General features: G+C 37.4%; 5 protein-coding genes across 6 annotated transcripts in view; 3 read left to right on the top strand and 2 right to left on the bottom strand.

The window, feature by feature from the left end:
* Positions 1 to 7116: 7116 nt before the first annotated feature.
* Positions 7117 to 8850, bottom strand: LOC119078711 (COP9 signalosome complex subunit 4). The gene is made up of 5 exons (XM_037186383.1): positions 8647 to 8850; positions 8469 to 8548; positions 8146 to 8401; positions 7399 to 8075; positions 7117 to 7334 (listed from the first exon to the last, which is right to left on the bottom strand). Exons 1-5 carry the CDS (start codon positions 8727 to 8729, stop codon positions 7201 to 7203), a joined length of 1230 nt encoding a protein of 409 aa, XP_037042278.1. The 5' UTR covers positions 8730 to 8850; the 3' UTR covers positions 7117 to 7200.
* Positions 8851 to 10169: 1319 nt separating this feature from the next.
* Positions 10170 to 11915, top strand: LOC119078710 (aurora kinase B). 2 transcript variants are annotated; one of them, XM_037186380.1, is made up of 7 exons: positions 10170 to 10305; positions 10483 to 10552; positions 10614 to 10805; positions 10880 to 11097; positions 11186 to 11261; positions 11327 to 11558; positions 11623 to 11915. In XM_037186380.1, the coding sequence occupies exons 2-7, from the start codon at positions 10488 to 10490 to the stop codon at positions 11734 to 11736; spliced, it is 897 nt and encodes a 298-aa protein (XP_037042275.1). In that variant the 5' UTR covers positions 10170 to 10305; positions 10483 to 10487; the 3' UTR covers positions 11737 to 11915. The 2 variants fall into 2 exon arrangements, with proteins under 2 accessions (XP_037042275.1, XP_037042276.1); XM_037186381.1 differs by having other exon boundaries at positions 10191 to 10403; positions 10476 to 10552.
* Positions 11916 to 12998: 1083 nt separating this feature from the next.
* On the top strand, positions 12999 to 13844 carry LOC119078709. Its single transcript, XM_037186379.1, has 2 exons — positions 12999 to 13356; positions 13439 to 13844. Exons 1-2 carry the CDS (start codon positions 13095 to 13097, stop codon positions 13798 to 13800), a joined length of 624 nt encoding a protein of 207 aa, XP_037042274.1. The 5' UTR covers positions 12999 to 13094; the 3' UTR covers positions 13801 to 13844.
* LOC119078708 (glutaminyl-peptide cyclotransferase) lies at positions 13798 to 15900 on the bottom strand. Its single transcript, XM_037186378.1, has 4 exons — positions 15663 to 15900; positions 15146 to 15494; positions 14378 to 14577; positions 13798 to 14311 (listed from the first exon to the last, which is right to left on the bottom strand). Exons 1-4 carry the CDS (start codon positions 15747 to 15749, stop codon positions 13922 to 13924), a joined length of 1026 nt encoding a protein of 341 aa, XP_037042273.1. The 5' UTR covers positions 15750 to 15900; the 3' UTR covers positions 13798 to 13921.
* Positions 15901 to 18392: 2492 nt separating this feature from the next.
* The window catches only part of LOC119078707 (histone acetyltransferase KAT7), a 39584-nt gene continuing 32343 nt past the window's right edge, over positions 18393 to 25633 (top strand). The window contains exons 1-7 of the mRNA XM_037186376.1: positions 18393 to 18729; positions 18788 to 19094; positions 19157 to 19694; positions 19758 to 19969; positions 20034 to 20658; positions 20721 to 20898; positions 20963 to 21157. Of these exons, the coding sequence (XP_037042271.1) occupies positions 18712 to 18729; positions 18788 to 19094; positions 19157 to 19694; positions 19758 to 19969; positions 20034 to 20658; positions 20721 to 20898; positions 20963 to 21157 (2073 nt within the window). The 5' untranslated portion in view covers positions 18393 to 18711. The remainder of the gene's footprint in view (positions 18730 to 18787; positions 19095 to 19156; positions 19695 to 19757; positions 19970 to 20033; positions 20659 to 20720; positions 20899 to 20962; positions 21158 to 25633) is intronic.

Genomic DNA, 25633 nt, shown 5'->3' with positions numbered 1-25633 from the left:
ATGTAGGAGTAAGGATCTGGAAGCTATACGAGAAAAACGGGATTTTTTACTGTTGATCATAGCCTCAATTAAAAAAGATTACTTTGATTTTGTTTGGTAGTGTTGTTTGACTAACAACTTGATAGTTGACTAACAACTTGATAGTTGACTAACAACCCTGAATTCTGAACTCAGCTTTAATCACCCATCCCGAGTCACTCGGAATCAGCCCACGTTCTACCTGCCGTTCAACAAAAAATCGAACATCGAACGTAATTCCCCTGTGTACAGACTTCAAAACAGCCACAATGAATACTACTCTTCGATTAATGTGTTTGAGCCGAATTTTCATGTGTTTAAGAACCGGGTGAAGTCGCTTTATGAAATTTAAATCTCAAAACTTGTTCGGATGGTATGAGAATTTTTTTTATTGCTTTTCTCTTTGATTTCCTTTTCACTTTTCTCTTTGATCTCCTGCGCTGAGATCACAGATTTATTTAATTATTTAATTTAATGATTTGATTGTATTGAATGATTAACGATTGATATGTAACTAGGATAGTGACCTGTGTATTGATCGAAATAAACAAACAAACAAACAAACAACTTGATACCACCTGGCCAAAAAATGAAGATTCTGTCCACTAAAATTCCAGAGCACAGAGTGTTCACATTCTGTTTACAAAAGAAATTCAGGTGTACAGAGTGTTCACATTCTGTACACGAAAAAAGTCAGGTGTACAGAGTATATAGTTGACTAACAACTTGATAGCAGACTAACAATTTGATAGTTGACTAACAACTTGATAGTTGACTAACAACTTGATAGTTGACTAACAACTTGATAGCAGACTAACAATTTGATAGTTGACTAACAACTTGATAGTTGACTAACAATTTGATAGCAGACTAACAAATTTGATAGTTGACTATCAAGTTGTTTGTCATTTATTAAATAGGTAGTTTTTTACTCCCTTTACAACCACATCTTATGTCAGCAAAATGCCTGTTATCAAATTAGCACACTTTAATTAAAAAGTGTAAGAAATTTAAATAAAAAACTTAAATTTTTGCAGGATCTCAACTAATTTCTGAAGATTTTGTTAAATGCATGAAATTAAATGAATCAAAGAGAATATTGTAAAAATCTCGTGCCATTTTATTCACGATTGAAGGTTTTGTGAATGGGAAATCGAGGGATTATTTTTTCTCGGTCTACCAATAAATTTCTCCTTTTACAAATATTTTTAATCCCTTTACCATTTAGAATCGAAATTGGTACCAATCTACCGAAAATATTGGTAAACTGAGGTATTTTTAACGACCAACCAAAAACTAATAAAGGTCATTTATTACCATGTTACCATGTGAGGGTATATTAAGTACCGGGGGACTTCCTTTTTTTACGCAAAAGTGTAAGAGACGAACATCTATCGCACTTTTTTACTTTGTGAAAAAGTCCTCGTCCCAAATTCACAAAACATAACTTCGCATCTACTCTGATGTAACGAAAAGACAATCAAACAGAATAATAGACAGTTCATACGAGTCGGAAGTTTACGGCCAGAGCGAAGCGAGGGCCATAATCTACACGAGTCATATTTTATTTATGATTTGAGGTTGATTTAAAATCTTGAAAATTTATAAGAAAATTTAGAGCTCAAAAAGTGGTCAAAAAACATTCCACCATACGCTATGATGGTTTCCAAGAAAAAAAAAATTTATCGAATTTTACTGTTATTTGCATGGAGTCATAAATATAGTAAATATATTATCTATTAAATGTGACAAGTTTTTATAAATACGTCAAAAATACATTTAGAAAAGTGTCAGTCAAGGGACCTGACCCGACCAAAAGTTGGGACCTAGTAAAATGCATGTTAAAGAAATTGAAGTATAAGATTTGAAGGCGTGGGGTAATTTGGAACACGGTGCTAAAACAACGCATTTTTCGATACCAAAATTTTGTAAAAGTAGTCATTAAGTCGATGACAAGGCTAAAACGAATTTGCAGCAACAAACTTACGTGTGCGATTTCACCTTTTACGTAGTTTAAAAGTGCGTTCTTTTGGTACTGTGTGCCATATTCTCCGATACCGCCGTCTGTAACAGGTTAAGGCGCACTGAGCCCTTTTTTCGACACAAGGACCAGGACTATACGCAAAAATTACAGCCAATTCCTTATATTTAAAATAAATTGCGTCTCTACGTGAATTCAGTTTTCTCTATTTCTCTTATTTTTTATTTTCACCGAGGGGTGACGCACTTCCATTTAATCCATTTAATCCATTAAATCCATTTAATCCATTTAATCCATTTAATCCAAAAAAAATTTTTAGTTTTACCGAAATAATTAGGCTACCCACCTGAAAAATTTGTGAAGTAATTGCGAAAAATAGATTTGCACGATCACCAGCTCGTTTAAGTACTCGTGAGGTAAAGGATTTTTTTTTTGTTAAAAATGGTATTAAATTTATTTAATCCATTTAATCCATTTAATCCACTTTACAGCAAAAACTCCTTAAAGTGGATTTTTTTCGCTTTTTAACATTGTAGTATGAGTTGTAGTACGTGGTTCGATCAAAATCAACAATTTTTAAGACTTTTACAGTATTTTGTAAAATGAAGTTTTTTCGTATTTAATCCATTTAATCCAATTTTTATTCCATTTAATCCATTAAATACATTTAATCCATTTAATCCATTTAATCCATTAAATCCATTTAATACCATTTAATCCATTTAATCCATTTAATCTAGAAGTGAGTTACCACTCGATTTTCACTCATTTAGATATTTTCATTCATTTTATATAATGTAACGCTTTTACCTCACCTGTTGCTCAAAGATTCATTACGATATTGTGAATCAGTTGCACAAATTTGCGCAAACTTTTGTTTGTTCTTTAACGAAAATGAGATTATAAAGATGTTAGACCCTTTTAGACCCTCTACGGATATTAAAAATCTTTCGCGGATTACTCTTGAGTGGGACTAAAATATTTGTAGTTGTAAATGCAATGACATACAAGTTGGTATAGACAGAAATTAGGCGTGTTCACTGAAAAATATCATCAATCTATGATAACATTTTTAAATAATCGATACAATATCAATCGAATGTTTTATCGGTAATCGATATCGGTGGTATCGATATTTATCGGTTATCAGTCGTTATTTATCGATTATTATCGATATAATATTCGATTGATTTTCTTTAAATATCGAATAATTTCGGCCATGTTAAATCACGGAAGAAAAAGTGATTTTACGAGTTTTCTTCTTGCCTGGAGTAGTTCCTCGGCGTCACTTCTCTTTTCTCAATTCTATCAAAACTCTACCGATAGAGAACTATTTCACTATTTCGCTGAAAGATGTCGCTGCAACAAATCCAATCCAAACAGAAAAATAATTGTTTTTTATTCGACGGATTTTAGTCAAATAAAATGCCATCATGTAGCACATGATCTCAGGACTCCTGAACAGTAATCAGTTGTGCAATCGACCTTATATCGGTTTAGCGATAAGAGTCTTAAAAAACGATATGATGAAATGACAACAAACGTTTCTTCAAACCCTTATCACCAAGCCGATATATGTTGGGCTTAGTTTTTTTGTTGATGGCTTTAGCCATCCAAGAGAATTCCAGGACCCCCGGAATATTATTGAATTTTGTCCTCTTATCTTTATAATTCTTGCATCGATAGGCATTACATATGAAATTGACATTGGAGCACATTATCAATTCTCTATGTTTACTTGTTCAGTACTTATTGCGATAAGGTTTTACACAGCTGAATAGTCTAACAAAATTTAAAACTATCAGAAGAGAATGAAGCTGTGAAACTAAAAAAAAATTCCATACAATAGAGTGTCGTGCGTCTAGAATTCAACTTCGTTAATCAAAATAAATTGTAACATAATATTGAACTATAAATCATTATGGGTGTTGACACGAAGCGATTCATTAATCCGTTGCCACAAGATTTCATTTGTCCAATTTGCAATGACGTTTTCGTTGCTCCAGTTCAATGTAAAGACGAACACATTTTCTGCAATATCTGCATTTTGAAATGGATGTTAGAAAAAAATCGATGTCCACTCGATCAGCAATCTCTTTGCTGTACGGAATTAACACCGGCACCACGAGTCTTCCGCAATATGCTCAACAATTTAGAGTTACGTTGCGAGTTTTCCGAGAATGGGTGCCACACAATTTCAACGTTGGAATCAATGGAAGTGCATGGAACGAGCTGCAAATTTCGTTCCGCTATAGACCGTCGCGCTGAGAAATTGAGACTTCGACAAGAACAAGTGCAGAACAACACCAAGTTACTGAATGAAAATTTAATTGAGATAAGCAAAAAACTAGCAACAGCTACTGCGGCTATTGATGACTTGCAAGTGAAAGTTGATGAAAAAAATTGTAAATTAGCGCAACTAAAAGTCGAACTCGAAAGAAAATTATTGAAATTTCAAGTGTCACATCGTTGTAGTGATTTAAAAAAAATGGTCGACAATCAGCAACAGGTAAAGAACCATGAATCAACGCTTGCATCGAGAACAAAACAAATTGCTGAAATTACACAAGAAATTAGTGCTTCTCTCACTAAGTTGACCAACAAGCTAAATGAAATTGAAATGTAATAACAACCCCAATCACCATATAGGGAATCGTCTACATAATCAACGCAAACTAAGCCAAATATCCGACGACCCTAGATCCAATTCTCCATTCAATTATAATAATAATATTTCTGCAAAATAAACGATTTAAAATTCTATCTGAAAAAGTTTTAATAAAATGGATAGAACAGCCTCATTAATACACACTTCCCGACAGAGTATGGAATTGTGTGTTTGTTGAGGCTGTTTAGGATTGATCTAATCACCGTAGTGGTACATATTTTTCAATGTAAAAGCTGCAACAATTTCACGCTCCCTCCGTATTAGGGACTCTACTTTAAATTCTTTACACCCTAGCGTTTTGACGAAAGTATTTTGTTTTTTAAGGCCTGCGGGTAGGTTCGATGCAGAATGCTCCCCTGATCACGAAAATATCAAAAAAAAAAAAATTTGAAGTTCCAAGCTCCCATGCGCACCTCTGAAAACCGACTTTTTGGTCCCAAAGCTTTTGGTCCCAGTTCTGGCGACTGTGTGGAAAAAAATTTGTTAAGTGTACATGATAATTAATCGTAGAGACCGTGATTTCAATTTGGCATACTTTAAAATTTAAAAAAAATTGACTCACCGATGAAAAGTTACAAGAGCAAAGGCCAGGGTGCCGAAAGTTGACAAGCCGCAATTAATTTCAATGTGTTAAAGCTTGGTGAAATCTGTGACTGGGAAGTAATATAGTCGTGTCGTAGCTCATTTTAAAGGGAATTTCAAGAGCTTTCAAACGAATATAGACTCGACGTAAAGTTTCACCGGGTTACAGATTCGTTGACCTTCTAGTGTGTAAACAATGGTACGAGAAAAACCATATTTTTTAATTTTTCACAGAATTTATGCAAAAACGGTTCCCAATTGTTTTCAGTATTGCTGGCGTTGACAATGCAGCTACTCTGGGAAGAAATAGCCGACTTTTGGGGAACTTTAACTGACGTATTTTTATGATCATCGAAAAATCATTAAAATGACATTTTTTTTTGAAATTTCTCCTTACACCGCTCATTTCTTCCCAGGATGGCTGCATTATTAACGCCAGCAATACTGAGAACAATTGGGAACCATTTTTGCTTAAATTCTGTGAAAAATTAAAAAATATGGTTTTTCACGTACCACTTTTTACACACTAGAAGGTCAACGAATCTGTAACATCTTCAGATGTTCAGGAACAGACCTACAAGAAAATTTATCTGCCACATGCGACGCAGATTTTGTTGGTAAAATTTTTTGTTGTTTTCAGTCAATTTTCTTTGGTAAAAATTATTTGGCAGATGATGAGGAAAACTAAGCCAGCTTGTTTGAACTAATTTTGGGTGTACAATTTAATTTTTGCGTAACGAAGCTAAAAGCGTCAACTCTAGCGATATCATTCATTTTAGAAATTGTACTTCAAAGACTGCGTCACACTTTTCTCGAAGAGATTTTTGTTGGGATATCATTCATTTTAGAAGTTTTGAGCTCTTAACCTGAAATTTAGACCGCAATCTATTCATCAAAATGATACTCGAGTGAAGATTTATCGATATAGCCAATATTTTTTTATGCAAATTTCGGCCGCCATTTTGAACCTCTTCCTTGTCTCGGCGACCCCGCATTATATTCATCAAAGTGATGCCCGAGTGAACACCTACCGATTTAGCCAATAAAAATTTTTTGGTGAAAATTTCGGCAGCCATTTTGAACCTCTTAATCGCCTCGGCGACCCCATGTTCTATTCACCAAAATAATCGGCACAACTTCCCCTATGTCGAGAATTTTAATTCTTCTAAATTCGTCGGTAGGCCGCTGCATCGCTGGTTCTACTGTTTCTACTTGTACTGGAGGGAAATGCGTGTTGGGGAGAATATCCCACCAGCACAAATAGTAAAGTGAACCAGCGATACAGCGGCCGACCGACGAATTTAGAAGAATTAAAATTCTTGACACCCTACTACTTTGCCGAAGAAAGAAAGTCTCTATTTGTCACCATTCAAGAATCAACTCTAAAGCCCTAATTGACCCACCCATTTCCAACTTTTTACATTTTTCACATATGTCACGAAGTTCCATTCTTTCAAGATCCTCACGTTCCTAGTGTAACTGACTGTAGCAGGAAGGTGGAAGAAAGTTACCACATCCACAGGGAATTAAGAATCGAAATGGGTCGACCTGTGTCAAAAATGATCTGAAAATAAATTAACCTGACCTGAACAACAACAGGTTTCAGATCAGTTTCCGTTCAACTCCTCCTTTGATAAGAAGTTTGAAATAGGTGGAAATAACGTAAAGGGACCAGAGAAACTGCAGCTGAACTGGAACCATCAGGCTAATCTTATCAAGCATTTCGGGTTTCAGGTTGCATTCAGATCGATCCCAAAATTTCAAAACAGGTTCAGGTCTAAATTGGGTCGCGACGCGACCTGAACCCTACTCAGATCCCTGTCAGGGATGTTGCATAGCAAGGTGTAAATTGAAACAAAATCTCGTAATTTCATGACAATAAGCATTAAGCAGCTGCTTTAATTGTGCCCATTGGCCGATTTCCAAGTTTTTTTCCCTTTTCATATCAAATTCATTGAGTCATTTGCTCATCCATTAATTTAGCCATCCATGCCGGTTCGGCTGCACCAATCTTCTCAATTATTTTATTTACTTGATAGCAGAGAGAACGAATTTGCTTATCCCACAACGGCAACACCTCACGAGCTGCAATGATAAATTAGAAAAATCGTTCGGTCTGCATTCCAAACACTGGTCACTGGTAACTTACTTTCAAAATGAACTATTCCATCGATCTGGTCAATGTATCCGCTCAAACGTTCCTCGGTTATCATTTGACTGGCGATGCGTTCGGCTTTGCTCGGTTGAATTTCCAACAGGGCTCCGAGTTCTTCGAACGTAATGTTATTGTACAGCTTGCTGGCCGACAATAAATTATGTTCGAACACAGCCCGATCCAATATCGACGATCCATCGACTGTGCTGGCTTTTTGATGCAATTGCAACAGAGCCTCGAATTCCTCCAATTCCGAGCGGCGAATGATGCGATCCAGATACATTTTCTCCAGAATTGCATAGGCCGGAAGGTGTTGGCATCGTTCATCTTTGAAAAGCGTGGCCAGCATTCGAGACCTTTGTTGGCCGGCCGATGCGAGTACCGTACAGATCAATGCATTCTTCAATGCGGTCATCCGTTCACTCTCGTCGACAATTGTGCGGTATGACAATTCATTGTATCGTTGAGCAGCTTCGATAAATTTCCGACGGTAGTCCAAGACGCGGGCATAGCATACTTTGTACAACACATGCAGTTCTTCGCTTTTCGTTTCGGCTTGCAACAGTGAGGCACGGTTTATGAATGCTTCTGCCTGAACCGGATCACCGTCTTCCAGATAGAGTCGAGCAATCTTCAAATACGTCTCCAACTTGTAGTCAACCGTGTATTGTCTACAGCGAAACCAAAAAGACTGTCAGTTGAACCACATCCACAATGCAGAAGGACAAAGACAAAACTTACTTCTGGCCAGTCTCTAGGGGTATGCCAACTAGAACGTTAGCCGCTTCACGCCAGTTCTCGTTTCGTTCGTAAATATGAGCCAAATGTTGGCGGATGCTCGCTACCTGCTCTTCGAACGAAATAACGCGAGGCTGAACCCGATCCAATGTGAAATGTGACACGGTTCTCGATGTTTCATCCGGCAATTTCATGAGCTGAGTACTGATATCGCTAAGAATTTGACGGGATATGACCAAGCTAACATGTTCGTTAACAACTGGAAAACGAGAAGCAAACAAATGAATCAAAGTCTTTGTAACTTGTGGTTCGATTTGTGAACTCACTGGCTTCGATAAACAATTTCAATGTTTCGATCAGATCGTTGCCGGTGTTGGTTAAGATGATCTCGAGCAATCCACGGTATCTGTTCGATTATAAAAAGTTCATTTTCGAACGAAGTTTCAAACAATCAAAATGATTGTACGGAAAACAAATGGAAACCATAACCTTAGACGAACTTACTTTTCTGCGTGTTCCTTATGAGGGCCAGAAAAATTGGTTAACGCGATCAACTGAGTTTTCAAATTATGTGTCGTAATCACCATCTTGCTGCTGATCAATTCTTATTAATGTCCAAACTTATCTCTGTTGATTTCGTTTCTCGAGTCTGCAAAAAGTTTATTGTGTTTATATGCCTCTACTGTCTGACTTTCATTTCTACCGCTTCAACCGGTACAAAATAATCAGTGTTGTCAGAAGGATTTTTTTACATTTTCAAGTTCCATAATCCTGCCTGGGTGCTATTCTAATCATTTATTGAGTTATCATCGAAAAGACTGTAAACTTTAGGGGAGTTACGCACATACAGATACACGGGTGAGACACTACTCTTGACGATAGCGGATTTTATTATAGAAAATGCACTTCTCGTTGCTTATCGTCGTCGTTGCCATGATCCAGGCTGTATACTAGATGCGCGGGAATACTAGGGCAGATCGTATTTTCATTTTGTCTTTATTTTAAAAGGCCTGGCCCCAGGCTGTACTTAAAATGGACCAAGACATCCAAAACAGCAAAAAAAATTCAAAAATTTATTTTTCACTTGCCTCTACACTGACAAAAAAGTTCCGAAAAACTCAGCTGTTGCAGGTAGCTTTGTCTCAAGGTAATCTACAATAGCTGCCTCAGCTGAGTTTTACGAAACTTTTTTGTCAGTGTATGCTGATGAATTTTGTTTCGTTGTCATGTCTGATGACATCACACGGACATTTGTCGCCGAAATTCGTTCCGCTAAGCACCCTAGCCCCCATAGCTACGAACATTATTCACCCTCTATTTATGCTGTTACTCGAACAGTTTGGCTCCAAAAAAATACACTGCCGATTCGGATGGCCTGTAGAGGCGCTGCTTTTTTTTTATAGTACTTCATTCTCACTGGACTATTTTTTTGTGCAACATTTTCACATTGATTCATGCTCATGAAATGTCACAGCAGTGAAGTTTGTTCATGAAAAAATAATTCAGTGACACATAGCAGAACGTACTAAAATGTAATAGTCTTCGAGAAAAGCCTGTTACATTTCAGTATTAATTTCAAAAAACCTTTTCCTATAGGTCTGTTTCAAGGCCATTAGAATTGTCAAATTATACTGTCAAATTTCATCCATAAAGACATAACCTCATCAACATTTATATGAAAACCGATCTCTGCGGACGAAACGGGCTCGTTCGGTCAGTCAAAATTCGTGTGAACAGTTACTTGGAACAAACCTATACAGTCCTAATTCCTTTGTTCGGTGATCAATAATAATAATAATTCTATAGACTGTTATGATCAAAGCGAGAAAACCGAAGACTAGTTATTATAACTTGCCTTGGGGTACTTGTCAAAGTATTTGCTTCTCTTTCAACGTGGTACGTTCAGAGGACAGAAGACCAGTTTATTTTAACTTGCCTTGGGGTACTTGTCAAAATATCTTCTTCTCTTTCATCATAACACTCTATTTGCACAGCTGTCAACACTGCTATCGCGCGGTTTTCCCACTGAACCGTTTACGATCTGACTGACAACTACTGATTTTTCGAAAAATTGAATTGTTTGTTGATTGATGCCATTTTTTGTAACGTCCACTTCTCACAAACTAATTTTTAATTAAAATTTGCTCTTCAACACTCTCTGCGGTAAGTTTTTAATTTTGCATTGCTGTTGGTGATTATTATGCAAGTGACAAAAGTGTGCATGAAAAATCATATGAACAACTGAATCTACCGAGCCACCTGGGTCAAATTGTCATTGAGCACTTGGACAATTCGTGACTTCAACGTTTATTCATGAAAAATAATTTTCTGTCAAATTAGAAATCATGGACCTTTCATCTGTCGAGGACATGACAAAAAAAATGACGAATCACGAAGCCTATGGCAATGGGTAAGTTAAATTGAATTGTGACTAATAAAAGCAACAATTTTTGAACCGTTCATTCGGGCAGTTACGAATGGGGCAAAGAGGATTTTGAACTTGGAGCATCTTTGGGTCGCGGCAAATTCGGACGTGTCTATCTTGCTAGAGAAAAGAAATCAAAATTTATGGTTGCGATGAAGATCATGTTCAAGTCCGAACTGGTTGGTGGCCGTGTAGAAAAGCAAGTTTTAAGAGAAATCGAAATACAGTCACATCTCAAGTAAGTCGATTCGTTCCGTTGAAAGAAATCAAATGTTCGACAGGCAGTGTTGATGATATGCTGTTGTTCCGTAGACATCCAAATATTCTACGACTGTACACATGGTTTCACGATGAACGACGGATTTATTTAGCGCTTGAAATTGCGTCTGAAGGGGAATTATACAAACATTTGAAGAGAGCACCGATGGGCAGATTTGATGATCATCGTGCAGCCAAATACACATATCAAGTGGCGAACGCATTGCATTATTGCCATTTGAACAATGTGATTCACAGAGACTTAAAGCCGGGTAGGGATCTCCATTCAGTTTTTTTTTACCTTTTCCCTATCAAACCTTATCATTCACTCAACGGACTATCCCTATCACACCAATGTAGAAAACATCATGCTGACAGTTGGTGATGACGTAAAATTGGCTGATTTCGGTTGGGCAATACACGCCGTATCGAACAAGTAAGTTTCCTTCCGCAAGTGAAAGGCAAATGACCGCAAAATTTCGCTCTGACCAATTTCCGTAGACGTAGAACCATGTGCGGTACATTGGACTACTTGCCGCCAGAAATGGTTGAAGGACAATCGTACGATATGTCGGTCGATCAATGGTGTTTGGGTATTTTGTGTTACGAATTTTTGGTAGGCAGTCCACCATTCGAAGCGGCTGACACGGAAAAAACATATGAAAAGATCAAGCACTTGAACGTTGTGTACCCGAAACATGTTACGACAAAGGCTAGACATCTCATTTCGAAGGTAAATTTATCTTTTGTCGGCTGGCTATTGGAGTGGACTAATCTTTCTATTTCGTTACTGGCAGTTGCTGCAAAAGGATAATAAATCCCGAATAACACTGGTGGAAGTGATGCAACATCCGTGGATCAAAGAGAATATGGTTCATCCGGGACGTGGAACCTACGTTACGTCGAAATAGTAATTTTTGTGTGTCACTTTTTAGCTCCTCGTTTATTTCGTATCAATGTCTTCAATTTAAGATTTTGATTTTGATATTCAATTTTTTAAGCTATGCAAGTGGCTCGGCTACCTATAATAGTTTGTTGATGATGTTCGCTATTAATCAATTCGGAAATAAAAAAAATGTTAACATAGTCTTGAGCGTTTTTCGTTTTGGAACGGCAGGCCTATCGAGTAGTACTTAGCATAAAATCTTTTCCTTCATTTGTTTAACCATTAATCTCACAATATAAGACCACAAAAATTGTCGGTGGTTGCTGTCGTTAGCAGATGATGAGCCGGACGTTTAGACCATAAAATCAATTCCGTGGTCAATCCCCATTAATATTTTTGCAGGTGGTAAATACTTCACCTCAATTCAAATCTCGATTATACTACTTGTGATGGTCCAAATATTTAACAAAAAATGCAGAATCTTTCACATCAACAATGACATTTCATTGTCGTTGATGGGATCAGAGCCGAGGCTGGTATTTTCTAAGGAGGCGAGTATATAAATGGTAGCCCATCAGAAATATCAGCAACTGTCGGAAATTGCAAGGAGCAATGAATCTCCGTATCTGACTAGATCGAAAATAAGGTGAGTAGTTAGGGCACTGACAAACCACCTCAAGATTATAAAGATCATCTCCACAGAATAGAATGGTCCATCGATGTCTGGTCTTATGGGGTCTTTCTTGTGACTACTTGATAAGAAATAAGAGGTTCCGTTGGTTCCAGAGGTTCCATTGGTTTCAGAGGTTCCATTGGTTCCAGAGGTTCCATTGGTTCCAGAGGTTCCATTGGTTTCAGATGTCACATTGGTTCCAGAGATTACCGGTTTGTGAGTAGTAAAAAATGAATCTTAGACTTAAGTTTCCACCTCTATGCATAGAAAATCCTTTTCACGCGTAGTATCTAATCTACCCTAGCGGCATTTCTTCTGAATATTATTTCGAAAATGCCAAGGTAAATATATGATCAAACATCAGAACATATTATGAACTGCCACCACTTGAATAACGTTAAATCAAATTTTCTCTTCAGTACATCGAACGAAGAAGAATTATTCTCGGAGCTATACTGGCATGTTCGGAACATTCAATGACATTCCATGTAATCAAATATTTTTGACTAAAATGTTTAACGCATTAGAAAAAAAAATATTTACCTTGGAAAATGTCAATTTGAATTCGCTCTATTTTCCCACCATTTTCTGGTACTTCTAGTACTGATCCGACTGATCAACCTGTCACCGAACGGCAATGCATTGTCTGATTTTGTTTGTAAATATTGAAATTTGCACGACGAATAAGAAACACGGCCAGTCGCTCAATAATGGAAAGTAAAAAATTGTCCAGAACGGTGCAAAAACGACTAAGAAAAAAGGGAATTATTCTGCCAAGTTCCACTCCTGCAAAGTCCGAGGCATCACTCAACAGTGTTAATATTTCCACCTCAGCTAAAAAGAAGAAGAAAAAGTGCAAGACAAAAAGAAAGGGCAAGGTTGAACAAAAACCAGAACCAGTGGCAGTGGTCGAAGTCAAATCCGATGTGAGACCAACAGTGACACCAGTGACGTCAACAGTGCCACCAACAGGCAAGTATAACATTGTCTACGGCATAGAAGTGTAACAGGCAAGAGAGGGTATCAGTAGACATTGATTGTTTCAATTTCAAAGGTAAAAACACCAACACGACCAGCAAACACCGCAAACGCGATCCCAAAGACGTGGTCACTTACATTAATAGCAAGCACGTAAGCAATGACGCCGATGAAGTTGGTGATCTTATTCATGCTGAACTGGTTGGACTGAGAAAGCAATCGAGAAACATAAAATCTGCATCGGATTTGACCGAGAATCAGGCCCATGTCATCAAAAGACAAATCACCAAATTACATGGGGCCGAAGTGGAAAGAGAATTCAAACGTCCGAAGCATTGTGAGAAGACGCTGGGCGAGGCGACCGAGGAACTGGCGCGGCTATTGAAAGAGCGGAAAGCGAAACTGGCAACGACCAGCAATAAAAGTGGAAAAGTGTAGGTTGGGACAAATATATTTACAATAAAGTGTTGTCTCTTGTATAATTTACCTATTTTCATGGTACGACTTAGTCTGTTTCATTGTCCTAACTCATTCATTTATATACGATAACAAAGTACGGTCATATCACCAAGTGCAGATACTCAATCACGAACACTCGCATTATCTTATTCAAATTCTCGATCGTAAACATGTCGATGGCCTTACGGTCGTCGGTTATTTGGTGCCAAACGGTTGGAAATGGAGACGGGATTAGATGGACAATTGGCACTCCTCGCTCCAGAAATGGAATGTGATCGTCTTCCACAAACGAATTGACGCTGCTCAGTTGGAAGTAGGTATTCGGCGTACGGGACACTACGCTGCTGGTCGAATATCGTTCCATAAAACCCATCTGGGCCAGCCGCTTTTCAGCATTGTGCAAATGAACGTACCAATCCTGGGTGTTTCGGAAAAAGTTCACAAAATTGGGATCCGGTGTGCCTAATAGATCCAGCAAGACCAGCATGTCCTGCAATCGGAGCAAAATTGTTATCATAATAGGTTTTGTACGCAAATCGACTTGGCAAAGACTCACAATCTTCTTGAGGAATCCTTCGTTTTCCCACTTTTGTGCTAAGTGACGTGCTCCATAAATGGAGTCCTGGGGATTCCAGTATAGGAATGCTTCTTCACCGTCGAAAAATAGAAGTTTGATGCTAATGTCATTGTTGCTACGGATTTGGTTAAGATACTCGTCCAGAACAACGGCCAAATTGATTAACATTGCGCATGGAACTGTGAGACAAAAGTTAATTTTATTGCAATAATGTCCAAGCCCAGAGCGGGACAGGTTTGACCTGAACCTGGATTGTGAAAACCTGAATGAACCTGAATTCAAAATATACCATTTCAAGTCTGGCTGCTCCGAAATTTCCAAACAACATTTTCAGTTAAATCTGAGCCTCGACAACCCAAATTTCAGGTTCAGGTTCATTCAGGATGGACAATATTCAATGAACATGAAATCTTAAGTTCGGCTTCAAGTCACGATCAGGCTCAGGTAGCGTTAAAATATGTCTTCTAGCAGTGGCTACTACTACTGGAACAAGGACTGGTGTTACCATTGATTCAGTATGAGATTCACAAGCATCCCTTACTGTTTAATTTAGTCATTAGTATCGGCAATATCACAGAAACGGTTTGTGAATTACTTGAGATGTGTTTTGACTGAGTTCGTTTTAAGCTAGAAAATTATTCTAGAAGTAGACGTGAACCTTTATTCGTGACATTAACGCAAGATTTCAATCCAATTACCCTTTCCGCGAATACGTGAGTGGAAATAAATGCAATTTTCTCAACTTACCAGCTGAATCGGTTGCACCCAAGAACTCCTGATCCTTAAAATACTTGCTATCGTAATGGCATGCCAATATGAGAAAGCGGTCAGCATTCGGATTTAGCGAAGCGATAATGTTCTCAAACTTTAACGTTCCCAAATTGGGCGTTTTATCTTCGAAAGCATCGGTTTCGACGTGCCATTTAAGGTCTCGCATTGTTTTGATAATATATTTCTTGACTTTCTTGTGTCCCGCGGTGCCAACCACTCTGGGTATCAATATGTTATCCAGTAGTTCGTTCATGTGGTCCGTGTCACCCATTTCGCTCACCATACTGAGCTTATGCTCGGGAATTTCGCTGGGCTCATATTTGACCTGTAATTGTTTGGGATAAGCAATTTGAATTAATTTGAATTCAAAATGAAATGATGTTAGGGTCCCAACGACATCAGGAAGGACAACTGATCAGTCAAGTTCCTCATGCGCTTGCATCAGGTTTCCTATTGCTAATTGTACGTAAAATGAAGATCCAGCATAACATACCTTGTCGATGTAGGTGTAATCCTGTTTCGAGCACGGCAATAATATTAACAAAATAAAAAACAAATAAAAAACGTAATTCTTTTTCATGGTAATGGTTAAGTACGAATCGGCATCTAATTGGAAAATATTTTAATCTTAATTAAGGCAAGGTGATACGTGTCATTCTGTTTATCTTGTAAATTTCTTATAAGTTTCGTCGTTATGATTAATTATTGATACGACGATACAATTAGCAATAACAACAGCTGATTTGACAGATAGGAAAAGTTAGAAAACGAATAAAATCAAATGGATCGAAAAGATACTAGAATCTAGAAGTGTGCGCTGATCTAGGCCGATGAAATTGGCGGTGCCTAAACACGTTGAAGTTAATTGCGGCTTGTCAACTTTCGGCACCCTGGACTTTACTTAAATCGTCGAGGAATGCATCCAAATAAATTTCTAAAAATCCAAAACGGAATTCTAGATTTTTAGAAATTTATTTGGAGGCATTCCTCGACGATTTAAGTAAAGTCCAGGGTGCCGAAAGTTGACAAGCCGCAATTAACTTCAACGTATGGTTATCGATGGCCAACAAAAATGAAAAAAAATATAACAAAAGGTCGGAGTTCACAAATAGGTACGACCATAGTGGTACGTATAGTCATTATTCGCGATTTGCACGTAATATAGGTGACACTACTTTGAATATCAACCACTCGTAAATTGCCAACAACGCGAAATTCAATGAAAAATCCAAGGTAACATAGTGTGGAGGTAATGTCATTCAGACGAGCGGCCTGGCACGCAAGTTCGAAGCCACTGCCATCAGAAATCAGTCAACCATTTTAAAAGAAGGTGTAATTTTAGCATCGAACTAATGTGCTAGACCGCGCGTTTGAATGACATTACATCCGCCCATATATTTACCTTGCTTGTGTTTCACAAAATATGTTCACTATTCTATAACAGATTAAATAGGAACTTTCTATTCCATTTTTTTTTCTTTGAACGAAAAGATGAGATGGCAATTGTATCGAACTTTCGTGCCAACGATCATCTGATTCGGTTATATGCATTACCTCCTCATTATATTTACCTTGGAAAAATCATCTATCACACACCATTGAAAAAAATGGCATCTTCCATTTTTTCATAATATTATGTATGACATTGGTGTTTGACTCATGTGATATTTGCTGTGTGAAACATTTAATTTAATTTAATGTTTTGTAGTCTAAAATTGCATCGAAAATGCTGTATACCATTCTTCAATCCACCAATTCTGACTGCAAATCATGCAATAAGGTATGCTATAACCATACAACAAATAATGCCGTTTTAAACGAGATTTTAAAGCTCTTTGAAATTGGCTACCTTGGCACTATTCACGCCGTAAGTGCGGTTGAAATTCAAAATGGAAAGTGCGGAGGTCTTTCTAACGTATCGTCATTTTCATACAATGAAGCGTTGAAATGTATTTTTCGGTTCACTTTTTCATCGAATCGTTCACTTAAAATTCAAATTTTAGGCACACGCCGTAAATTTCACCCGAAATGTACACATATTTAAATATAAACGTTTTCGCCAATACGTCATTTTTTAAATTTTAGCGGCCGAAATAATTTCAGATTGATGGTGTCACTTAGTTTTATTGCTCTATTTGGCAGCTGTCAACTTTATCACTTTCGCTTGAAGTACAAAGCTCATTTTCTTTCTATGAGGCATGTCATGAGTTGCATGATAATTAAGATAAGATTATCGGTCTTCATTATAAATTTTAAGTAACAACCCCAACTCACCACCACGACCAACTAAATATGTTCAAATCGGAAGTTCATTATTATTAACCTGTCACAGACGGCAAGCGTATTAACAGTTTTACTATTGAAACCTAGATTCAAACTATTACTTCATTTGATATTTACATAGATGATTTCAGAAATCTTTTACTTCATTTGGTTTGAACATGCTTTTTGCTATATAAGACCTCATCAGTCAGCGATTGTCGTTTATTCTTGCTGTCGTTGTCGACAACAGATGACAGCCGTCTGTAACAGGTTAAGGTCATAGTTCAAAGCATTCTAGTGACTAGAATCAAGTCCCATCATCTCAGGTGCCATATTCTCAATAAACTAGAAACTAGACAGGACTCACCCATTCCATCTAGTCAACTGCATGCATGCTGTACAGCGAATGATTGAACCCTACTTTCGCGTAAATTCTTACAATTTTGGACACAAGCGTAATTCACTTTGCATGTTTAGTTGTAGCGCATGCAAAACTCAATACTAAGCAACGCAGTTCCAACAACATTATTGTGTTAAACGTCACGGTTGCAACATAACAAATCTTATATTCACCCGAAACTTGGGGTCCGTATTTCTTGCTATTCCCTGAGTGTTCGCGTTACCTTCAGTATGTTTATATACTTTGGTATAAACAAGTATAGACAGTTTTTATTGTACATATGTGTGGATCAGCTGAAAAACTGGCAGCTGTCTCCGACAGTAGTAAGTTTTTTGAGATATTAACTCCAATTCGTGTCTATTCAAACTTGCTCAATGCATGCGAACGTGGGCTGTGGGACATATGAAAAACATCAGAAATCACAAAATACTTACTTGAGCCTGCCACGTTCCGACATTATTTGAAATGCATTACATTCAAACTACGTGCCAAAAACGAAAACGTCGCAGAACAATAACTTCTCCAGTACGAGTCTAGTATTTTGTACAAATTTTGACAAACAAAAACAAAAATGGCGGGCTAGCAAACAAGTCAACTTTTCGCAATTTTATGTATTTTCTATGTGCAAGTCCAATTATATTCAGTGTTTAATGGTTTAGTAAATTGAAGATGGCACGAAAACTGTTTTATTAAATGGGACACAAACAATAATGCATGCTCAGCAAACAAAATTCATTGGCTAGTCTTGTCCATTCCAATATTCCAAACGAATATTTATCAGTTTTCTCCTTGAGATTGTCAAATTAGAAAAAAGTGGTCCAAATAATTGAAGATGTACCTCTCGCGTTATACGTGTTAAGTCAAAACCAAAACAATTGCAATGTCGTCCAGGAAGAAGGTACGAGCCGTACAGATTTCGGTTTGTTTTGAATTTTGTTTACCAAGTTTGTTTGCAGTCAACCAGCACCACCGAATCGAGTTCCGGATCGACGTCTGGTACATCGTCGTCCAGTGAGAGCAGTAGTGGTTCGGATAGTAATTCATCCAGTTCTGATTCCGAATCGACCACTTCGCAGGAACAAGAACCAACCAGACGAAACAGTTCGGGCTCAACAAACAATCATCAGGAAGCCAAGACTGCAAGTGGTTCGACTGGTCCAGCTACAGCAACAGGGAAAAAACCCCCGCGGCGAGCTTCTGATACTAGACCACAGAATAAAAGTGAACCAACCGAAAAGTTATCCACATCCGCATCCAACAAAGGTGAGTTCAGTTGTCGAGACCAGGTTGTAAGACCTGACCTTTAAATCGTTGTTGATTCTTAGGTAAAGCAATAGCAGCGGCCACCAAAGCACAGCAACAAAGATCGCGACAAGTCTATGCTAATTCGAGCGATGATGATGGTCCACCAGCTAAAACTCAAGTTCCGGCCACGAAACGCACACCGAATGATACAAAGAAAAAGCCAGTGCAATCAAATAAATCTAAAGCAAATCCAGTGCCTCCTGTCACTGGAGGCAAGGCACCTCCGGCTGTTGTCAAGCAACAACAGCAACAATTACAAAATTTAAACAAGAATTTAGCTAATAAGAACGGTCCTGCTGCCACGAAGGCTGCACAAAAGGCAGCATCGAAGAACGCGGACTCAAAGGAGAAAAGTATTTTCTCGCCGGATAATACAACAGAATCGGAGGAAGATGTCAAAACGAAAAGTGTGAAAACACCAGCTCCTAAGCCGAAACCTCCGCCGGGCCGGCCGAAAGGTAGGCCACCTAAAAACAAAGTTGTTGAGAAGCCTCCAGTGGTCAAAAGTTCAGCCGAATCGTCAACAACGGCGTCAACGTCGGACAGCACATCAACTAGGTGAGACGGACGGTGTTCATTTACAGAATTTTGGTTTTTAAACATTTTCAAATTGTAAAATAGTGAATCGGAAAGCGAAAGCAGCGTTGATTCGGCACCGCTCAGTAAGAAAGTGACAGAAAAGAAGCCGGCCGAGAAAACGAACACATCCGCAGTAAAATCAGAAGTAAAAGATCCTGCGAATTCCGAATCGGATATAGAAAACAAGGCAACATCAAATATCGTACGTAAATTGACCAGATCTTCCAGCACCCGTAAATCCAAGCATTTGACAGGTGATAATTATGACAGTTTGTTCGCTTGAAAGACACAAACCAATTTTTCTTCTTCAATTTGCAGCCATTTTCAATCCTGGCAAAGCATCCGATTCAGACTCCGAGGCCGACAGTAAGCGTTCGTTGTCGAAGAGTCCAGTCAAGCGGGCTCCAGCTACGAAAGGAAAATCCAAAAATTCGAAATCGAATGCCAAAAACAACACGAGTCCGAATAAGAAAACTTCTGCCATTCCCGAAGAACGACGTTGTCCAGTCGATGGTTGTGATTCAGTTGGTCATCTGGGCGGTCGCTTAGAAAAACATTTTACACAGGAAGCGTGCCCATTGTATCATAATATGACGCTGGCGGACACCAAAGCATGGGCGTTGGAACGACAACAGCGGGAGGAAGAGCGTAAAAAGGCACTAATTCTGTACGAGCCATCCAAAAAGCAATACACAGTCGATCAGAAAGCATATCAAATAAAAGTCAAAGAAATCCGAAACAAATTCAAACCGCCGTTAACTTCGCCGACTCGACCAACGCACACAAATGCACATTTTCATAACGCAAAAGATACGGCACGAGAACCTAGCTTAACGGGACTGGTGTCTGACTATGACTTACAATTGTTTCGCGAAGCGCAAGCAAGATCAAGCGAGAAAATTGAAGAGGAACTGAAAGACATCCAAACTGGCAAAGGAACTAAGTGAGTTGAATGGAAACGGGGAAAGGTGTGATGCACGGCAATGATTCGATGTACATTTTCAGGTACATCATCATGGGACGACACAAAATGGAAGTGTGGTATCAATCTCCCTATCCGGACGATGCGGCTCGGCTACCGAAACTGTACCTCTGCGAATTCTGTCTTCAATATCAAAAATGTGAGATTGGCATGAAACGACATGCAGCCAAATGTGTGTGGCGTCATCCGCCCGGTGATGAGGTAAATGGCATAGAATTAAGAGACAAACCTTTCATTTCTATTCAATCGTCAATTTCATTATCAGATTTATCGCAAAGGAAAACTCGGTGTCTGGCAAGTGGATGGTAAACGCCAAAAGCAATACTGTCAACATTTGTGTTTGCTGGCGAAATTCTTCCTCGATCACAAGACATTGTACTATGATGTCGAGCCGTTTCTCTTTTATATCATGACATTAGCTGATTCCGAAGGTTGCCATACGGTTGGATATTTTAGCAAAGTGAGTATTTTTGTGCTCATTTTGGCATTCCGATCATTAGATCCACAGAAGTGGGAAATTCAATCTTTTTCAAACCGCCATCGCATCGCTGAGTAATCATGAAATCGGCTACTTCTCTCAGTTTAAAGTAGGTATTGCTTTGTGTTGTTTGACTGGAGTTATTTTGTCCGAAGATCAAAGGTTGATGGGTTACTTTTGTCATCGTTGTCAATGGTATTAAGTCCATTAAGTCCGATCAAATTGATCGGAAGGCACAGATTCAGACAGATACGAACGTTGCTGTGTTAAGCCAAAACATCGTTATGTAATTGTTTCTTTGCTTTGAAGGAGTTTTCTTGAGCTTTAAGCTTCTTTTGTATTCCACTGAAATATTCTATTTCTATTGGAATCCAAAAGAAGTTGAAAGCGTTTGAAAGCTCTCCAAAGTACAAAAACAATACGGTGCTTTGGCTTAACACAGAAGTATGCTACACATGCTACACTACAGCCTTGCTTTAGCAGTTCTTTTTTTTAAGCTTCGTTCTATTTGAGTACTTAGCTACTCGGCTACAAAAGGAACACTTTCTATGTGCCATTTAATTACTGAAATGGAATACTTTACACCGAAATTGTTTTCTCAACTCAATGATGAAGTGTTGTCTCAAATGACAGTCTACACATCTAGTGCATAAAATGGTTTTTCAGTCCCAAGATGTGAAGATTGAAACTCGAGGCCGTAGGCTCGAAAATGAGCATTTATCACTCGTTTGCATAAAACCTTTTTGTTAAAAAAAACAACGAAAGTTTTACATTTCGACATTGGGTTGAGAAAATGAGATTTACATTAGGGTGTAGCGTTTTGAAAATATTTTGTTTTTTAAGGCCTGCGGGTAGGTTCGATGCAGAATGGTCCCCTGATCACGAAAATACTAAAAAAAGAAATTTGAAGTTGAATTGTCAACGCCAGCAATACTGAGGACAATTTGGAACCATTTTGCATAAATTCTGTGAAAAATTAAAAAATATTGTTTTTCTCGTACCATTTTTTATACACTAGAAGGTCAACGAATCTGTAATCCGTTGAAGCGTCGAGTCTATATTCGTTTGAAAGCTCTTTAAATTCCCTTTAAAATGAGCCACGACACCACTATATTGCTTTCCAGTCACAGATTCCACAAAGCTTTAAACCCAGAAAAATTCTCAAAAAGTCATGGTCGGGAGCACTTCTTGTAATTTTTCATCGATGGGTCAATTTTTTTTTAAATTTTAAAGTATGATAAATTGAAGCCACGGTCTCCACGAGTAATTATCATATCCACTTAACAAATGTTTTTCCACACAGTCGCCAGAACTATAGCTTTGGGACCAAAAATCGCTTTTCAGAGGTGCGCATGGAAGATTCGAACTTCAAATATTTTTTGTTTGTTATTTTCGTGATCAGGGGACTATTCTGCATCGAACCTACCCGCAGGCCTTAAAAAACAAAATACTTTCGTCAAAACGCTACACCCTAATTTACATATTTCCATCGTCTTCTCCTTCATTTTTCCTAACAATATTTTCAGGAAACATTAAGGAAAATGTGGGAAAATAGTCCATGGGTACAAATATTGAGGTACTTTCACTAGTAACAAAAAGAATTTCCATATAAGATATTTTTCAACTTTGACATAGCATTGAAATAGTAATTTATGCAACTATTTGCGAAAAGTGGTAGTTTTTGTCAATGGACGTGTTGTGATAACTACATCGTGCGACAAAAACTACCACTTTCGCAACGTGTTGCATATATCGTTTTCAGCAACCAGCTGCGGAAAATGATCTTTTGAAATAAAAACATGACTCTACTGAGTAGAGCCTACTCTCTACCTTTAATGTACATTCTACTGTATGGACGAAATATTGTATGAACGCTTAGAAAATTGGTTCGTTGCGATTATATATCCTAAAAGTAGGACTTTCCGTTGCCTCGATTGCGAAAAGCGAGGGGTGAACCACTCTTTTTTTCAAAGGATTATTTGTGCCCAAATAATCACCAAATAATCTCAAAATAATATTTCAAAATTTACATAACAAGTGATAAAAAGTCTAAAAGTCCTGTTTTCGTGTAACGTTTGTTGACAAGAAGCGAAGCTCAGGTCAATAATGACACGCAACTTGATTTTTCAATTTTTTGACGTATTTTACACGCTGTAAGCTCCAAATAACTTCTTTGGTTACCCAAAGCAAAAAAGAAAATATTTTGTGATTATTTCGAGGATTATTTGGTGATTATTTGAGATTTTTTTTTGAGTCACTATTGAGGCTTAAAAACTTGTCATTATTCATTTATTCGTCATATTATGGAAGTGGCCTAGAAACTGGACATTTTGGATGGTATTTGCTAAATGACAAGTTGATTATTTTGATTGTTTGGAGATTATTTGGTGATTATTTCAGGGTGGTTCACCCCTCGGCGAGAAGCGTTGTAATATATTTGATGCACCTGTTGCCAAAATTGGTATTTTGACGTGTGTAGGACATTATTGCCCTAGCCGAAGGCGTGGGCCATAATGCCTACACGTCAAAGTAACAGTCTGGCAATAGGTGCATATCATATTTTATCTGTCGAGAACCGATATATCGAGATAAACAAAAACTCCCCAGAGCACAGACAGAAATCCTGGATTAGATTTAAATCTTTTTCGGATTACATATAGGACCAAATTTATTTTTGGATTGAAATCTAATTTTTCGAAAGATTACTTGCATTTAATCTTTCGAAAATAATCTGTCGATGGATTAGATCGAAATCTTCCAAGAGATTTAAATTTTTTTTATTTTGAAATTAAAAATTTGTTTTCAACATTTATTTGAATATTGAGTCAGATTTACTTGTTTTATTTATTCTGAAATTGGGAATTTTATTTGTTTAGTTGAAATTAAATGTTTTTTTTTTACTTACTTCGATCAGGATTTGAACTCTTTCACCTCGGTACCTCCGTATCTCCAGTCCTGTACTTTACCACTGAGCTATTAGGTTCTTAATCTTAGCAAGATTTAATTTCGAACCGTTGTTACGTAGATTTTAATCTTTCAAAGATTAAAAAATAATCTTCTGAACGAAACCTTTGTACCGACTGAGGTAACCATCATAGTAAACGAGTTCAAATCCTAATCGAAGGCAACATTTTTTTTCTTCATTTTTTTAATTATTCAATAAACGATTATTATATTTCATAAATCTGGATAATCAACGATAAGGAAGTTGAGCCTGGTATTGAAAAGTAGGAAAATATTATAATAAAACGATATTTTGCGCCCCATATTTAATTGTACAATTGATTAAGAAGTATAACAGACCAATTTGCATGGAAGAATTTATTTAATTTTTCAACGATTTTCAACTCAAAAATCAATATTCCTAAAGAAAAGCAAAAAAAAAGTCTCAAACATTTCTGTGCTGTGGTTTTTAGTTTTACTTTGAATCGCTAACATATGACAAAAAATTACACATCTACCATCTACTAGCCAATGAATATAAACCACCCATAGGTATAGTCTAATGTCACCTCGGAGGACATAACGATTTTAAAAACGGATTCTAACGCACCCATTTTCATATTATTTTGACGAAAATAATGAGTGCGTTCAAGATAAATCGACAGATTTTGAAGAATCGGCCATATCTGGTATGCACATTCATTGCTACTAGTTTCTAATCATAAACTCTAGATACCATAACAACGAACTTTGAAAAAAAAAATCGTGGCAAAATGTTCTATATTTAACTTTACTTCTCACTGCTACTATCAATTTTAGCCATTTTAATCCGAAACGTAATCTATCGAAAGATTTAATTTTTGTAATCTTTGAAAAAAGATTGAAATGAAATCTTTAGAAAAATTTAAAATGTTCGTAATCTTTCCGCAGATTAAAAATTTAATCCGACTTTTTTCTCTGTGAGGGATAAGTTCGAGATTATCGTTCTAGACAGATAAATGCCTAAAAATGCATTTTTTTAAAAAGCATTTATCACTCGGTTGTAAATAACTATTATAATCGAATGGTTAAATGTTTTACTCGATAAGCATTGGGTTTTTTGGTCGCAGGTTCGAAATTGGGTCAGGACAGAATTTTATTTACGGCTAATGGTTTACTAGTGGCGAAAAATAAAATATAGAAAAACAGAGAAAAAAACCCTTCAATCGCCGACCAAATCACGCATGAAAAAGTTCAGCTTTTGCATCGCAGAAGGAATTTCTTATTGATCATTTTGTAATATTAGGTATTAAAGGTCCTAAAGATTTGATTTTAAGTTGGACCGATTTATAATTAGTTGGCAGAAAATTTATTGTCCGTTCTCACGTACTCGTTGAAATATGATATGAACAATAGAAAAGTGTGAACATAAACAACAAACTAGTATGTGTCTAATACTCTTTCTAGCAATCAAATTACTTTTTTTAAGGTGGTGAAAGTGTCAAGTTTGTTTGTTTAGCTAGTGTTAAAATATAT

Source organism: Bradysia coprophila, unplaced genomic scaffold, assembly GCF_014529535.1.
Source record: "Bradysia coprophila strain Holo2 unplaced genomic scaffold, BU_Bcop_v1 contig_297, whole genome shotgun sequence".
In the NCBI taxonomy this organism is placed as follows: Eukaryota; Metazoa; Arthropoda; class Insecta; order Diptera; family Sciaridae; genus Bradysia; species Bradysia coprophila.
Note: the sequence above shows the minus strand (reverse complement) of the source record. Positions and strands in the feature narration are given on the sequence as shown.

Excerpts from the sequence above, each read along its gene's own strand:
- LOC119078708 (XM_037186378.1), bottom strand. The coding sequence starts at position 15,749 with ATGAAAAAGAATTACGTTTTTTATTTGTTTTTTATTTTGTTAATATTA. Across the intron at positions 15,495-15,662 it reads ATTACACCTACATCGACAAG|GTCAAATATGAGCCCAGCGA; the intron begins GTATGTTATGCT and ends AAACAATTACAG. Across the intron at positions 14,312-14,377 it reads AAGGATTCCTCAAGAAGATT|GACATGCTGGTCTTGCTGGA; the intron begins GTGAGTCTTTGC and ends CTCCGATTGCAG.
- LOC119078710 (XM_037186380.1), top strand. The coding sequence starts at position 10,488 with ATGGACCTTTCATCTGTCGAGGACATGACAAAAAAAATGACGAATCAC. Across the intron at positions 11,098-11,185 it reads TCACAGAGACTTAAAGCCGG|AAAACATCATGCTGACAGTT; the intron begins GTAGGGATCTCC and ends ACACCAATGTAG. Across the intron at positions 11,262-11,326 it reads ATACACGCCGTATCGAACAA|ACGTAGAACCATGTGCGGTA; the intron begins GTAAGTTTCCTT and ends CAATTTCCGTAG.
- LOC119078709 (XM_037186379.1), top strand. The coding sequence starts at position 13,095 with ATGGAAAGTAAAAAATTGTCCAGAACGGTGCAAAAACGACTAAGAAAA. Across the intron at positions 13,357-13,438 it reads GTCAACAGTGCCACCAACAG|GTAAAAACACCAACACGACC; the intron begins GCAAGTATAACA and ends TCAATTTCAAAG.
- LOC119078711 (XM_037186383.1), bottom strand. The coding sequence starts at position 8,729 with ATGGTGATTACGACACATAATTTGAAAACTCAGTTGATCGCGTTAACC. Across the intron at positions 8,549-8,646 it reads CATAAGGAACACGCAGAAAA|ATACCGTGGATTGCTCGAGA; the intron begins GTAAGTTCGTCT and ends ATAATCGAACAG. Across the intron at positions 7,335-7,398 it reads TGGAATAGTTCATTTTGAAA|CTCGTGAGGTGTTGCCGTTG; the intron begins GTAAGTTACCAG and ends TTATCATTGCAG.